Raw genomic sequence first — 16,640 nt, 5'->3', positions numbered from 1 at the left:
CTTCTAAGAATCAGCCTCCTGTTAGCATGATTTCTGCACAGTGCCTCTCTTCCCTGGAGTTTCCTGGGGCAGAGCCCTGAAAATGTTCCTCCTTCGCCTCCTCCTTCACCTCCTGCCCAACCCAGGCTGCTAGTGAATAAACCATTCAAATAATGTCACCTTAATAGTGTTCATGCTGGGAACTGAGGGACTAGAGTAGGTGAGGTGGACCTACACAACAATGCAGATTGGACACAGACTTGCTCACCCTTACAAAGCATTCTCCAGATGCTTTCCTTTATTCAAAGGCAGCCACGTTTTAACAGGTGATGTCACACTCTCACCAGTGACATTTTTATGACTACAAAAATTGCAGTTTTATGTCCAGAGTCCCGCCACCAGTGCGCCTGAACTTGGAAGCAGTGAACAGCTCTCGCATCCAGCTCTAGAAGAAAATTTCTGGGTTTTTCTGTCCCTCATCCCCTTGCAAACCAGAAGCCAGATTGCACCTTTGTACCCGGAAGCAGTTTGTGGTTTAAATTAACAAATGTGCTGACCCCTGAAAACTGAAAACAGTGCTGATGCATTTACATTGTGTTAGATTCCCTCCTGTTAGGTGTGTAAGGGTGGGAAGGAGCACCTCTAGGGCATGCAGTTTTCTAAGGAGAGAAAATACCAATGACCACAATGCCCCCTTCTCCTCCCCCAATCTTCTTTGGGGTGACATCATCTCAGAGGAAGCAAGGAGAAGCTCAGCCACTAGGCACTGAGAACATACAGATTATCAGACAATATCCTGGGGGAGAGAGAGAAAACAAGATAGTTCAACCGGGTTTTGCTTGGGTTCATTAATATAAAAATATAAAATAAAGGCCATGGCCTCTCTGTCCATTTCCTAGGTTCCAGAACCCTCCGTTAGGGCTGTGGGGCTCCGAGGGGTGGAGACTAAAGAGTCTTAGCTGCAGAGCGAGGACTGACAGGAAGCCCAGTCTGGGGCTCTCCTGGGAAGGCCTTTAGGTCAGGGAAGCAGTAGGAATGAAGAGAAACGGAGTCACTTATTGTAAAAGACACTAAAGAGAGAAGAGGGGCAGGACCCCAGGAAAGGGAGCACGGTGGCTAGAATGTGAAGGAGAAAGGGAAGCAGGAAGACTACGGCGAGAAAAATTAAGAGGACAAAAGGAAGGCAGGGAAACATGAAGAAGGAAAGGAACCTAGGATAGGAAGGAGGAAGGAAGCAAAGACAAAGGACGCGAGGCAGAGAATGGAAGGGAAGAGGGAGGGAGGGTGCCGAACCACCTTGGGAGAGGTAGGAAAAGACCCTTGAGGCTGGCCGGGCGAGGGAGGCCATGTCGGAGCAAGGATCGGGACGAGGGTGCAACAGTCTAAAGCCAAAATTCAGAGAAGCCTAAAAACCCTGGCCGGTGAAGGAAGTACGGCCGCTGGGCCGGTGGGGAACCTGGGAACCGGTGCGCCTGGGAACCGACGGGGCGGGACCCCTGCGGGCTGGCTCCGGGCACCTCCTCGGCTTGTCCTGGGTTCCGCGCGCGCCACCGAGACTGCAAGGCTGAGCTGCACGCCCCGCTCCGCCCGCCGGTCCGCCTCTTGCTCCGGGCTTGGGCTCAGGAAAAGCGCTGCCCCTAGGAGGTCGAGGCCGGGATGGGCAGTCCGTGTAAGCTACTGAGGCCATCCGGGGCCTTGCCGCCGGGGCTGGACGGCTTCCGATCGGCCACTGCAGGAGGAAGCACAGGGACGTCGGGTCACTGGCTGGCGCGGCTCAGAGTGAGACCCAGAGGTCTGCGACGTCCGCAAATGCGGGTGACAACGCGAGGATCCGGGGTTGACACTATAGGGGTTTGGAAGAAGGAAGCAGGGACCCCGAGTCCTCCAAGGACCCCACGCGCTAACTGGCGCCCATCTTTACGGATCCCCTTAAGGGAGCCACGAGTGAGCACAGCCTTGGCCGTGTTGCAAACGCTCCCTGTTAGCAGCCCGAGTGCACTTGCCTTTGCCCCGCACCCTCTCAGTAAAGGAGGTGATGGGCGCTCGGGTCGGTAGGGCAGCCCGGCGGGGAAGGCTCTCAGATCCGAGACCCCCGCTCCCCTCCTTCCACCGCCACCCAGACCCCAGCTGCGCTCTCAGGCCTGGGGAGATGCCAGCGCATCAGGTCCACTGTGCCCGGAGCGGCTCGGGACGATCGCGGTGGACCGGGGGTAACAGAGCGGGAAGCGGGTCACCAAAGCCGCCCCTAATAGACGGCCCGCGGCGGTCAGGATCCGTTCGACACCGGAGGCGGCCGCGCTTTAAATGGGTGGCCGACTTCGTTCTGCCCCGCGCGGCCCGGGAACAGAGCTGCTATCCCCACTGCGGTCACAGCACGCCCTGGAGCCTATGGGCCTCCGGATTAAGTGACAGTGAATCTGCCAGATCAGACGGCATTCTGCGCGTTGCTCTATTATTTAAGGTTTTGGGAAGGGGCCCGAGTTTTGCCTCTGGAAACCAGCAAAGTGACGCCACAATTGCGCAACCTGTTTCTCCTTTCCCAGCCCTTGGCCGCTCAGCTCCTCCTGCAGGAAGCTCAAATAGTTTATACCTAAAGGTGCCCCTTCTCAGCTTTCTTCTTCTCCCCTGCAAGTCCTCCTTTAAAAGGGGAAGCTGAAACGCCTCATTTTGGGATCGGGATATTTCTGGATTTTTTCCCCTGCAGCTGCCCATGGTCCAGTAGCAGGCGCAATTTGCTGTGACTGCGCAGAGCTGCGCCGGATACCCCTGGAACATCTGGTTTCACAGGGGTTTTCAGAGGGGTCTAAAGATCCTTCCAGGGCAGAGTGACCACTCTGCCCTCCCCCTCCTCTCAGTTCTCTTTCCTAAAGGCAATTGTAGGTGCTCAGCCAACGAGGTCTTCTGACCCTTGTTTTCCACCCTGTACTCCCATTCAAGGTGAGGACCTGTTCAGAAAATATCAGAGGAGGTGGCGGTTTCTCAGCTATGGGCCGGTTGCCTTAGACACGAGGGAGAAAATGAACTAGGAAAAAATAAACACGGGGGGGGGTGGCGCAGAGATAGATTCCACCTGCTGCTGCGTTTTTAGGTCTGTCCACACCAGCCCTCGCCATAGGACCTCTCCCCTCCTTTCCCACCCGCAGGGCCAGAGGCAACCTAAGTGGCTGTGTCGTGGGGGCCTCGGAGGCTTGAGCCTGTGGTGTTAGGCGCCCTGCGGGTTCATTTAATCTTAGGGGGCAGGATGGGGACAAGGGTTTTCAAAATATTAGGACTGCGATTGCAGGGCCACTGGGACCACGGTAGGGGCGGACAGAGGCGGGGTCTGAGAAGGGGTCTCCAGAGCCAGGTCAAATGAAACCTGGTTGGCTTTGTGGGTCTCTCACACAAACACCTGCAACCTAGTGCTCTCTGGCAAAGTACGTTTTCAGGATCGATCCCTCAAGAACTAATCCCAAACTAATCCCATAAGTGGAACGAAGCTTCGAGTTGAGTTTAAGAAGTATAAACATATTTTCTTTGAGGAATACGCAATATCTTCTAGATTTGATATTCGAAAACTTAAGTCTTTCCAAAGCCCCTCTGGGAGGGATTTTAGAACCATGAGGCTTTGATGGTTTCTGAAAACACACTGTAAATTGTAAATACCAGCTGTCTTGCAGGAACCTCTGGTGGGGTCTGTCACCTGTCCAGAGGCTAGGAAGGGGTGTGTGGAGATGGTCCTGCCCTGGCTACAAAAAGAAATTAGATGAGTACTGAGATTCCAAAAATACCAAGTCCCCTCCAAATGTAGATGGGGTGAAACTTTCCTTTTCTCTCAGGCCCCAAGAATTAAAGTTTCCTTTCACAGATGGAAAATATAAATCATACTTCCTCACCTACAAAATAGGTAGCCCAGCCTTGCTACCCTTTACCAATAAAAAACTAATAAGTAGCAATGCATAATTTGACATTTGATTTGACTTCCCTCGGGGTAACAGTTAATGTTCATTTGCACCTGATTTGGAGGATGCACTGAAACAGATGGATGTGATGATAGACAGATAAAATATTGTATGTGTGTTGTGCATGTAAGCACTAGATGATCAAAAGTATTTGCTTGTTACTGAACATGCACAATATTAAATTGCTTTCGGTAGAAAATTTTTGTTACTGAAAAAAATTCAGTAAATGCTATTCTACTATTCTTAAAAACTGGACAATTAATGATAGTAAATTGTCTTATGGGATAAGTTTCTTTGAAGACAATTTAAGTAATGATTAGAAAAATTAAAGGCAGTGATTCTTATTACTATGTAATTTTTCAAAGGAGGGGAGGAGCAGGGAAGGGGAAGGGGAGGGTCTTTGAAGTCAACTTTTCTGCCAGTGAGAAGGGTAAAACTCCATGACCCAAATAGGCATGTGATTCTCATGATTTTTATGTTTCTGTTCAAACACTTACACTTGTATGCCAGCTTGAGAAATCATTTTCGGTGATGGGCCTGATTTATTCAATGATCATCTACCTAGATCTTCAAAGAACTGTGAGGGTCAGGAAATTAAGGTATTAATTTAATAACTAAGGTAGCTAATTTACTGCTTTGGATTTTGAAAATGGGTGGGACGTTTCATAACAGGAAGCAAATATACTGGTAAAAGGGACATGAATGTCAGGGCCACTGAATGGCCCTGTATTTCTGAAAGAAAGTGTCTTCTAAAGAAAATCAGCCACCAACAGATTCTCCCCCCCCCATTCACTAGAATTAGTTTAGAATTCTGAACTGTGTGTTTTCACTTTGGACTGTTACCTACACGTCATAATTTGTTTCTAACGTGGAGTCTGAAATGCCTCAGGACAAAGTGGCTCTGTTAGCAAATGATGGCATTGTTCTGAAGATAATGAGTCCTTTTTCCTTAAGTCTTCTTTCTCCCTGAGATCATTTCAATTTGTAGATATGCTTTTCTAATTCAGATGAACTTGCTTAGTTAAATGATTTGATTTGTGTAATGGAGAAGATTCCATTTCTGTTCCTAATTCAGCAGATAACCTCCGTTCTTAAGGAAGCAGTTAGATTTGAGGCGGAGGACCAGACCCTGAGCAAAAGCACGAGGAAGGATTTATGTTTGGGACCCACACCAGCGCTCCGAGACCCTGAGCAAAAGCACTTCTACAGATGAAAAAGATCCCTCCAACTGTCCTGAAATGTAAAGTGTAAAGGAGTTCTAATTCTCAGTTTTTGTAATTTATACCCCAAGATGTTTATGTTCTAGAAAAAGTGAAAAGAGAAAAAAAATTTCCCTTCCCTCCACTTGACTGTTATTGATGGCATCTTAATGCCTCCTCTCTCTTTCTCTCTCTCATCATGCTATTGCATCTCACTGAAACTACGTGGAAATAAAGCTTTTTGCCTGGATGTCACATAGAAGAAGCCCCCTCCTGTCCCCTGATTGCCCAATGCCACTTGCCCCCAATGTCCACCTTGGTAGGTGTGAGGAAGATCAGGTGGTAAAGATCCCTTTGTAATCTAGAACATCCCTCTGACCCACACTGCCCTCCCAAGTTATGCTCTATCTCCTTCACTGCCAGGGCTGGGACCCCCTCAGGTGACTTCTTCCTTTTCTATAGGGTTGTAGAAGTTGCAAATTTCTGGTGAGGAGAACCTAAATGCAGGAAGGTTTGAAATTAGCAAATCCAGCCCTTATTCACCAATGAGGAAAATGAGACTCAAGAGCAAGTGAGCTATTCCCAAGTTATAAGAAAAAAATAGAACTCAGAGGGCAGTGTAAGAAGATGACCCTCACACTGCTGACCATCAGTTAAATACCTCAAATCTGTTAGTGGACTTATCAGGGAGTGGATTCATGGAGGGAGAAGAGGAAGGAGAACTTCCAGCTACATTTCCCACAGGAAGACGGACCCCAGATCACACAGAGTTCAAGAGTCTAGATTTGGGGATACATGATTGAAATGCTCTCTCCATTTCCCAAAGCACATGTTTAAGAAAATGAATCAAAGACCAGGGCCTGGAAGGAGGGAAGGAAGGAAGGAAAGAAGGGAAGGGAGAAACGAAACAGAGACGCAGTGCCTAGAAAAATCCAAGTTTAGTCCACCACAGAAGGCAAAGCTCTGCAAGCCCCAGAAAGGTGAGCCTGGATGGTGCTTCTGAATCCTTTTGCAGATGGAGAAACTGAGACCCAGAAAGGAGCAATAACTTGGTCAAGGACACAAAACTAGATTCAAACCTAGGAGTCCTGTTTGCCAACCTGACCCTCTTCCTTCTCTCTCCGTACAAGTCAGGAGGGACAGTCCTGGGGACTCTCTCAACTGTGCCTGCCTTTCTAGGAACAGGGCATACACCTGTTATAAATCAGTCTGCTCCAAGAGGCTAGAGGCTTAGGAAGGATTTATGCCTGGGACCCACTCCAGCACCCCAGCTCTCCCCTCTTTCTGTCCGTCTCTGTCTCTGTCTCTTTGACTCACCATGCCCCATGCTTACACTCCTCCCTTGCACCCTTCCTAACCTTAGAACCATTTATCCGACCCCCTCCCGGCCCGGACCCCTCACCTTCCCGGCTGGGATGCTTGAAGGTCATCGCTGCGGCCAGTTCCCCACCGTGGACTGTGACGCCGGCCCCGGGAGGCGCCAGCGGGGGCGGCTGCGCTGGCGGCCATGGCGGGCCCGGGGCGAGGTAGCCACCGGCGGGTGCACTGTACACGCCGTGCTGGTTGGAAGCCGGGTAGGCACACGCCGGCAGGAAACCGCCTACCGCAGGGAGTCCAGAGGCCGACTGTAGGGATCGAGGACAGACCATCAGCAGCAGGCGGCCGGGCAGTCTTCCCCCGCCCGCGCAATTACTGAGCTAGGGAATCCTCATTTCCCCCTGCGGTCCCCTCCATTATCCCCGCGCGAGGCCTGGCCTCTCGTTTTCGCAGTAAGGACTCTGGCAAAGTGATTTCCACGCAAATTGTTATAAATAATAATAAGAGGTGAGGGGGGTCATGGTGTCCACCAACTGGGATTTAGAAGAAGGGAGTCATCTCCCATCTGTGTTCCGGGTTCCAGCTTTTTTTTTTTTTTTTTTTTTTTTTTTTTTTTAACAGAGTATCTTGGCAAAAAGCAAAGTAATCGCCTGGACAGCCAGCCTCCCCCAAACTAGTGCACTTGAGAAAAGGAGAGAAATAGGTTGGCGCAGACGCTCACTGGCCGGGCAGCCAGACACACCAACACATTCCCTGGCCCGAGGGAGTTTTCTCTTCTCTTTCTCTCTCCCCTCATCCACCAACCGTCCCCCTCCCCCAGTTAAAGACACCTCCTTCCCCTACCACTCAGTTACCTGAGTGTATTTAATGTCCGCCTCCAAGGCAGGCTTCTCAAGACCATTCACTGCTGGAGTGGCCGGGAAGGCCGTGCGGTTCACGCTGGCCCAGTCTTCCATCTTGGGGGAGTAGGCGGCACCTTCGCTCCCAGCCAGGGCCCCTGCGGGGACACAGGATGGATTAGAAGGGACATCCCAATCTGTGCTGGGCACAGGCGCAGTCCAGACGTTTCCACACAAGCCTACAAGCGCTGGGCTCATATCTGAGCGGGTGGCGAAGGGTCCTCAGGAAAACCTGAGATACTCAAAACGCTCAGAGAGCGATCAGAGGCAGAGGGGCAGCTGGGAACTGGGTTTTGCTTTCATTCCTGGTAGAGCAGAGGGAAGAAAGTCCTGCTTCACGTTCCTCCCAGCCTTCGACCCGCTTCCCACGAACGGTAAGTCTCTGGCAGTAGGTGGCCTGTAGGGCCGGGGCTGGGCACACTCAGCCAAGGTGCCTTTCCACTGTCCAGAAACAGCAACCAGAAAGGTCCAAGTTCAAATCCCCAGGAGGCTTGTGAGAATTACGTGGGTTTCTCAGTCTCAACAGGTGTCTGGAAGGATATGCTGAACTGCCTCTGGAGACATCCCAGGTCTCCCAAAAGAGGCAACAACCCAGACACCCGCCTGCGTCCCAAGCACATGTATGCTCCTGGAGCAGGTGTGTGCACAGGTAACTGAGAGAAGACTCCAGATTTGAGCGCTGACCTGATGAGGTCACCTCCCAGCCAACTGTCCACTGATCGCACCATGGGGAGATTTGGCCCAGCAAATGGCCCAGGGTTTTTGAGTCACCAGGATAAACAAAGCTGTGCCCGCCCTCGGCCTTGGAGGAGCACCCCACTGCCACTTGAGCTAAGCATTCAGTTTCCTTCAAGCCTGCCCTCCTCTGTCTTGGGATAAGGTAAGTTTTGCTTCTTACGCACGCAGAGTCTGCTCACTTAAGAGCACACAATTCCCTGGCTGGTTGTTGGGAGCAGGGGCACTGTGAAGAGATTGGGGACTCAGTCCCAACCCACAAAAATTCTTTTTGAGTCCCGAATCAATGCTGCCCCAAACCATCCTCCCTCACCCTTTCGCTCCCTCCTACCCCTGCCAAGAAAGAGGAATGACAGTGTGCTGGATGAAAATTGCAGGCCAAAGGGCAAATCCTTGTGACTTTTCACCCCAGGATGGCTGCAGCCCCGGGGCACTGACAAGGGAGATCCCAGCTCCAGGAGCTGCAGGGCTGCTGGGCCTGCTGGAGATACAGGCCATTTGACAAGACCTGCCAGACAGCTCCCCTGTGCTCTTTGACTCAAAAGAGTCTATGGGCCTGGGAGGAACAGAACCCTTTGGGGAATGCTGAGGAAACCCGAAAGATCGGGATCATAAGAAAGGGTCGCAGGACTGACTCTGGTTTGTTTGGCTTAGATCTGGTGATAGGGTTTTGCATACTTTTTGCAAGAATGAAAAAGCGCAATTTCAGGCCTCTGAATTTGTGGTCGGCGATTGCTCTTCCATTTGGGAAATATTTTCCATATTTGTCATAAAAAGTTCAAGATGTCCGAGGACTCCCACAGAAGGCCCAAGACCCTCAGTCTCCCTGGCCAGCCCTGCACCCTCCCTTGAGCCAAAACCGGTCTGAGGAGGATGGCAAGTGTGACCCTTTGCCCGCATGTCCGCCCCCCCACCTCCAATCTCCAATTCAGCCCTCTTCAGGAACGCTACAGAGGGCCACCGAGACTGACCTGTTTGCTCCATAAACGTCCGAATGCCAAGGATGTTGCTGACCGAGTGCGCCGAGGGCCATGAACGGGGTATGCTGACGTGGCCTGCTGTGCCCGGGACCCCGTGGTGGCTGCCCATCTTGGCGCCCGTAGACGACACAGGGCTGGGGTAGGGATACTGGTAGATATGGTTGTAGGGCAGCGCCGGCTGCGGCGGCGGCTGCTTGCTCGCCTCGTAGGGCCCAGGCTGCGCCAGGCTGCCAATCTTATTGCGCAGGATTCGGCTGATGGAGCTCACAGAGGGCACGTTGTACTTGTCGCAGACGCCATCGGCCAGCAGCCGGTCGCGGATCTCCCAGGCAAAAATGCCAGGGTCGCCCTGCTTATAGTCCCGGATGTGCTTGACCACGTTGGGGGTAGTGACGCGGGGTTTGCTGCCCCCGATGGCCCCGGGCAGGATGGAGCCTGTCTCGTTGTAGCGCGCCAAGATCTTGCTCACGCAGCCGTGGGATACGCGAAGCTGCCGGCTGATGTCACAGGGTCGGATGCCCAACTGCGCCAGCTCCACGATGCGCAAGCGGATGGCGTTGGGCAGGGGGCGGCCGTTGACGAACACGCCGCCCAGCTGGTTCACCTCGCCGTACGTCTGCTCTGCGGACGCGCCGGGCGAGAGTAAATAGAAGGGAGAGAAAACACCGGCGGGTTAGCCAAAAAGGGTGGCCACACCAGGCAAAGGGCCCCACCAGGCGCACCTTGGAAGGTGATCGGCGGGCGGGTCCTCAGAATCTCGCAGTGCGAGCAAACGGACCGGATCCGGCCTCTAGGAGTGGGCGCCCGCGTAAGGGCTGCGGAGGGGGACGCCGGGCGCTTCAGCCCTGTGTACCCTTTCTGGACTTTTGACGCGCCTAATTGGCACATCCCCTCCTGCGACACACCGAACTCCCCTCCCCAACCCCCGATGGCTTGGGCGTGCGGAGAACGCGACTTGTCAGGGACCCGGGACCTGCTCTCCCAAGGAGAGCAGGCGAGAGGAAAGGGGGGTGCCAGGACCCAACCCGCCTCGTCTGCCCGCCCGCGCCCCGCTTACCGCTCGCCCCTTACCCATAGCGCGCGGGCCAGCCAGCTGCCTGGCGCCGAGGCGGCCGGGACTGGGCCCGGCACAGTCCGGGAGAGCTCGGGCGCCGCCGCCGCGGGAGAGGCATAGAGGGAGGGCGCGCGCGAGTCGGGAGCCGCGGCGGCCGGGCCGCGGGCTGGAAACGCGCCGTGCGCCGCCGCCGAGCGCGCAGCCGCCCTCCCCCTGGCCCGCCGCCGCCGCCGGGCGCTCCCAGGACACTCTCCACGCCCGCGACCCCAGGCCTAGAGTGAACTTCATCCGATTAGGAGAAATTCGTCTGACCGGGAGGCTGCAGCGTGCGGAGATCAATTTGACGTGTCTTCCACGTCAATCTCGGCAGTCACGCCGGAGACGCGCGAGTTGGCAGCTCATTGGTTCCCGTCACTGCACCCCGGCGCCCCCCTCCCGGGCCTGAAACTTTACCACCTCCTCCTGCTCTCCTCCCCCCTCGGCCCTCCTCTGCAACCCATCCCCCTACACACACACACACACACACACACACAAACACACACACACACACACAAGTGCTAATCTCAGCCGGACCTGGGACCTTCCACTCTCTTTGGCTCCCCTCAAAGCCCCTTATGCCTCCATTTTTGAGAATGATGAGGTAGTCGTTCCAAACTGATGAGTATTTATTAGGGCTACTATTAGTACTAGTACTAGTTTTGGTTTTAGTTTTATTACTACTTCCACCAATATTACCATTAAGATATCAGAGGGTAAAAGTTGATCATAGCAAGGTTAGTGAATGGCTGCCTCTACCAGCCCCTCTCCGCCAGCGGGGCATGGGGAGAGTGGTGCCAGTGCCCCAGCTCCAGGCAAGGGTGCGTTGTGGTGAGCGTTCAGCGTAGTGCAGGGTGCTTGCGGGGGGGGGAGAGCGATTTGCGGTTGTACAGACAGACTCCTGCTTGTCTCATTTCCCGACGACACCCCAAACCTGATCTCAGGGAAATCTTTACAAGATTTAATTGCCACCCACTCCACTAGGATAGTGGTGTGATTTCAGTAATGTTAAAAGGGTACATTTTAGATTCTGTCTCTCTGTGGACAAGTCCACCCACCACACTCATTTCTGATAGGTGGCACAGGACACAAGTCCGAAAGTAATTGTGAATTGCTGCGCCCAGGAACAAGGATTCTTCAGTCTCTGGACCCCAGGCTTGTCCTGGTGGCCTGGCCTTTGGGAGGTTGCACACCATTGCTTCCCCTCTAGGCCTAAATGACAGTTCCTTTCTTCCAGGCCACGAACCCCACATTCTTCCTTGCTCAGGCTATCTAGCCTCATCTTTCACCCAGCACCCGAGGCTTCCAGGGGTCCTCATTAAGTCACTGAATGGTTCTTTTGCCCTTATTTGTAGGGGTGCTTGCACAACCCTGAACTCTGGCCTTAGCATTAACCGTCAATTCTTCTCCATTTCTAACTGTGTCAGTGCAGTGCCTGGTTCTGGACTTCCCAGTCTGGGTTGCCAACCATGGCAGTCCCAGAGGGAGTCTTGCAGTGGGGTCCAAGAGATAGCAGATGTGGAGGTAGAAAGCTCCCGATTTTGCACCGAACTGACAAGAGGAGCCCGGGACCCGGGTGGGAGTTTTGAGCTTGGGGTCAGTGAGTGCCAAGGGCATTGGCAGAACTGGCAGGAGAGGAGGGGCACCTAGGAGGGAGCGTTCAGTTCTCCAGATTCCCAGCTCTCCTCAGGAGACAAGAAGATTCCCCTGTCCTCCGTTCCCAAAGATTCTAGAGCTTGGGAGCCGGCGGAGAGCTGTGTACTGAGCCCGAGCAGTGATGCTGCCAGAGCCACACATGGACCGGACCAGCGCAGCTGAGGGAACAGGCGATCCCCTTACCCTCCGCTACCGGACCAAAGAGCAGTCAACAGCTCCTAGTCAACCTTTCGAAATGTGTCGATTAGGAGAGCCTGAGCTGTGTACCCTGGGCTCTCCAGAGAGCGAGGGGCCCAGGCAAGAATAATCCCTGGAAAAAGAAAAACCAGGTTCAAAAGAGGGGAGGTCTCTCCCCTCCCACTGCACGGAGAACATAGTGCAGTCTTGGGCTCTGGGAGCCTCAGGGAAGCCACGGGGATGGGGAAGAGGACAGTCAATGCTCTGGTGAGAGGTGGGTAGGGTGGAACTATTTGGAAGACTAAGCCTGTTCACTACCGTGCAGGGTCGGGTTACCGAAGGGGGGAAGGGGGCGGTTTGGATTAAGGTGGGTGCACAGAGCAAGGAGCTCTGCAAAGCCTCGGAGCAGGGAACTGAGCACACACAGGATGCGGGAGTGTTCAGAGGCCGCAGAGAGTGGCATGCGCACCACCCCCCTTAGTTCTCTCCAGGTAGTTTGGAACCTGTTAGCCTCTGATCTAGATTTTCATTGCCTGGATTTCAAGTTGGGCGATGGAAACCAAAAAACATTGGTTCCTAGACCTGGGGACCACAGCATCCATAACCCAGTGCACCTCAAAGACTAGGTAAAGCAGCTAAAGCCATTTTTTTTCTCCTGTAGAAGAGGAGTGACATGCACGCTCAGAGAAGAACAAATAAGGTCAGAGGTGACACGGTGAGAGCTGGTTCGCAACCGCCCTATCAGGGGAACATCGCCCCACCTCTGCTAGTAGAGCGCTGGACGCTGGCAAGGAGGTGCAAGGAGGTGCAATCCAGGAGAGCATCTTCTGCTCATTCCCCCGGGGCCAAGGCCGACGGGGCTGGGGGAGATGGTTGGAGGATTGCGCCGGGGAGTTCTTTATGGTGTCAGAGCCCGCCGACCCTCACTTCACATCCACATCTCCCTCCCACCCCACCCCTCCAGCAGACAGCTGCTTGCTGCTGGGACCACACAACGCTAGCCACAGTCGGCTCACAGCCCGGCCCCCGAAAAAGCTTACAGTTTGTCGCCCCCTGTCGGCCTCAGGCTGGACTCTGCAGGTTCCCGCGGCGGGCTGGGCTGGGGGCGAGGTAGTCCAAAGGTGGGATTGTTGAAGAAAAGAAAGGAAAGGAAACGTCTCTTCACTTCCCTTGGATGCAGGTTGGTGTCCTTCACGACCGAAGGGACGGCAGCATGGTCGGCGCTGAACCCACAGAGGTAAAAAAAAAAAAAAAAAAAAAAAAAAAATCTCTGTTCCATGTGTATGTGTATGCCGGGCTGGGTTTGGCTTGGTTGTTTGGAGCGCCCCGGGCGCAGCCTGCAGCCAAGTGAAGAACGGTTCCCAGGGGCTCGGGAGCTGCCTAGCTAAGGGCGCGTGCCGGGACCTGCGATTTGACGGGTCCAGCTAGGGCTGGACGCCCTGAGGGGCGAAGGACGGATTCGAGGGTCTCCGAATGGCCTCGGGAACTGACCCAGATTTCCCAAGGCAAAGTGAAAGGAGAGGCAGACTCCGTGCCAAAATCGTGAGTTAAAGATGAGGCAGGAAGAGAGTGCCTGCCCCCCCCCCGCCCGGGGGGATTGGAAGCTGGCGGCAGCAGGAAGGGTCGTTCAGGGTCATCCTTGGAGTGACAGTCACGCCTGCTTTATGTTTCTTGCGTCGCTTTAATTTTTGGTGGGACTCTCTCAGGGAGCCATTTGGGTGCAAACGAAACGTGCCAGTCGCAATAGGCCAGGGTGTTCCCGGGAGCCACGTATTTCACAGTCTTCGGGAGAAACCTAAACACGCCCATGAAAGCCCGACTCGGGTCCCGCTGAGCTGAAGAAGCAACCTCGGGGCCAGACGCGCCCAGGCTTGCCTTTCGGTTCTGCCAGGAAGAACCCAAGGGCGGGAAACACAGGCAGCATCCCAGGAAGGCCCTGGGCAGAGCCTGGGCCTAACGATCAACGGCGGTATCCAGCAGCCTCCCTCCAGAGACGCAGAACCAGCGCAGGCTCCGAGTGAGCAGGGTCAGAATCCTGGGTCTTCCTTCCCACAGCCGCGCCTCGGGCCTGCCGAGCCCGCAGATGCTCCCGCCTGTGTCCGGGTTCAGCCCAGTCCCCGAGTTTTTGCTATGATTTTAAGAGCTCTGTCAAATCGAATTTTTAAATTTTCTTTTTTTTTTTTTTTTTCAAAAATGTAGCGCAGGCTACAAATGCACTTTATGCACCAGGTTACATTGTGCTCCCTTCCTTCCCCCTCCCACGCACAGATTTGCAAAGGAGATCTCACGCATCACACTTAAAAAATACTAATGCTAAGAAATGGCTAGCTGCAAGGAGATACATGACACGAGGGAATTGTAAATCCTCCGCAAAAGCGAGAACAGCAGACTAGCTCGTCGGAACCGGGAATGTGAGATAATGGCAATGAAATGGAAGGGGGGTGGAGGATAAGAGGAAGGAGGACTCAGGGCTGAATCGACTCCTTTGCGGGTGGTCCCCCCCACCCAGGGCTGGACTGGTGCGACCTCCCCACCAAGTGGACTCACAGGGAAGGGGGGTGGGGGAGTTGCGCCCTGCACCTGCCGCTCCACTTTAGGATAGACACTCCGCAAATCCAAACGGAGGGTGTTGAAAATGGTGCCAATTAGTATTAAAATAAGAGGCCCAAGAAGAAAAAATGCCGTCTTCTACCCCGTTCCCGCCACTTGTTTCCACTCGGCCTGCTGGTGATCAAGGTGGGCTTGAAGTTCTTTGACATGCCTCGCATTTTATTTGCTATCCTGGAAATGTTTATTATCGAAAGCAGGTCAAGTCGGCAGGGGGGGCGGTGGAGAGCCATGTCTGTTACACTGACTGCTGTTGGAAATGCAAGGGGAGAGAAACAAATTTTTTTTGTCACTTTCCTAAAATGAAAGAAGAGATGAGTATTTTCTGCGTGAATAACAAAACAGCCCCCGGATTCCGTTCAAAGAGGTGGAAAAAATCGAAAAACATCTGCCATAAAATTCCCACAAGAAATAAACACGGATAAATTGAGCGTGGCAAATGAAGATCTAAGATACTTTCTATCCTGTGATGCAGACATCTAACTACTCCATTTGTAGCAATCCTTTTGGAGTAGAAACATTTTAAATGTCACATTTGGGTGATAAAAATAAACTATAGGAAAACCGTGCCATTTGCAGGAAGGAATGGTTTCTTTGAACCTTCTGCAGGAGCAACGTCTTTGTCATTCTTGTATGTGTTCAAATAGGCACCAAATCCAGGGTTTCCTTTATTCTTAAATCTCCCTCGTTTCCCTGGCTATGGTCATGTCAGATAAGCTTCGACATCCATTATAAAATGACCTATACTGTTTAATTGGATCTATTTCATTTTATTCCACCAACATAAAATCCTGCACAGAGCTTCAGGCACTGGTCAAAATTCCACCTTTGCAGTGAGCTCTCAAAAATGTTTATGTGACAGTGCTAAAAGTCTAAACAGTAATATTAAAGTGGAAATATTTGGGAAACTTAAAATGTCCATGGGGCATATCTCCTGTGAAGAGTCTGGGTACTTGGAAAAGGAGAGATCCAGGAGTAGCCACATGGGTACAAAAGATAGAAGTGATAGTTTTGAAGGGAAGCGAGAGGGTGATGGCATGCCTGCCTATAGGACGACTTGAGTAGGCAACAGTGGGCAAGGGTTTCCTCCTGTCTAGAGGATGCCCTGGTAAAGCAGACATGCTCTGCTGCAAATATTGACACGTCTGAGACATTCATACTGGCCAGCCTAATTGGAACCAGCTTGAAGTGAGCTGCCCTTGAATGCTTTGGAAATTTCTCTTCCTCCGTGGAGTGGACATAGAACCTGGATGTGAATGAGGCTGTGGAAACTGAAGGACAAGAGGAGAGCCCTTTTTCGGGCTTGAATTAAAGACAATGCCCAGCCAGTCCGGTTTACCTGAATTTGTCTGATTTCTTATAAAAGACCAGTCCTCTTCAATCTTCAGTGTGTGTGTGTGTGTGTGTGTAATTCAAGTGCTGGATACTGGGTAGTGAAGAGGTTTTGCAGAATGATTGTTGTAATAATAAGCTGGGCACAGAAGAGTAAAGAACGCTGAAACCTGCTGTGAGATTTCTTAACTTCCCCTAAGGCAGATGGACACTGAAGCAGGAGTCCTGGCCCCATTTTGTTTACCTATTTCTTGCATGCTTAAAAATTATCATTCATAGTTAGATGTTACTGACTTTATTTTTTGTATCCCCCATACTGTTTAGAAACGTTGCTATTTTGGAATAAAAGCTTTGTTCCCTGGTTGTGGATTTGTCTGTAGCTCAGAAGTCTTGAAGGCCTCTGGAACTGCATATTCTCAAAGTAGGATCTCCATGTTCACTTAATTTTTCATATGCATATTCTGATGTTATTTCTCCCCACAATGCCGCTTAAATAATTTTCCTTGTCAGACATCAAGTGTCCTTTATGCTGAGCTTTCTTTCACGCACAAATGAGATTTTTACTTGTAACTTTTTACTGGTCACTTGTAGCTAATTACTGCTTGATAACTTTTTCTGTCTAATTGCTGCAATATCCCCATGCCTGCTACATATATATATATATATATATATATATATATATATATATAATATGTCCACAGCTTGGTGATGGTTTTGATTTTCTCCCC

At 52.3% G+C, this 16,640-nt stretch overlaps 1 protein-coding gene across 1 annotated transcript; it reads right to left on the bottom strand.

Annotated features, from left to right (window-relative positions):
- Positions 1-1,616: 1,616 nt before the first annotated feature.
- On the bottom strand, positions 1,617-10,392 carry PAX1 (paired box 1). The gene is made up of 5 exons (XM_025876969.1): positions 10,122-10,392; positions 9,042-9,671; positions 7,291-7,433; positions 6,522-6,744; positions 1,617-1,708 (listed from the first exon to the last, which is right to left on the bottom strand). Exons 1-5 carry the CDS (start codon positions 10,390-10,392, stop codon positions 1,617-1,619), a joined length of 1,359 nt encoding a protein of 452 aa, XP_025732754.1.
- Positions 10,393-16,640: the final 6,248 nt, after the last annotated feature.

Source organism: Callorhinus ursinus, unplaced genomic scaffold, assembly GCF_003265705.2.
Source record: "Callorhinus ursinus isolate GAN/ISIS: 27379988/994484 unplaced genomic scaffold, GSC_fseal_2.0 scaffold29, whole genome shotgun sequence".
In the NCBI taxonomy this organism is placed as follows: Eukaryota; Metazoa; Chordata; class Mammalia; order Carnivora; family Otariidae; genus Callorhinus; species Callorhinus ursinus.
The sequence above is the reverse complement of the archived record's forward strand: the minus strand, read 5'-3'. Positions and strand labels throughout refer to the sequence as shown.

Bases quoted from the DNA above. Each gene is read 5' to 3' on its own strand.
- PAX1 (XM_025876969.1), bottom strand. From the start codon at position 10,392: ATGAAGTTCACTCTAGGCCTGGGGTCGCGGGCGTGGAGAGTGTCCTGG. The intron at 7,434-9,041 runs GTCAGTCTCGGT...GTGTCCCCGCAG, and splicing joins GACGTTTATGGAGCAAACAG to GGGCCCTGGCTGGGAGCGAA. The intron at 1,709-6,521 runs GTGAGGGGTCCG...TTCCTCCTGCAG, and splicing joins CAAGCATCCCAGCCGGGAAG to TGGCCGATCGGAAGCCGTCC.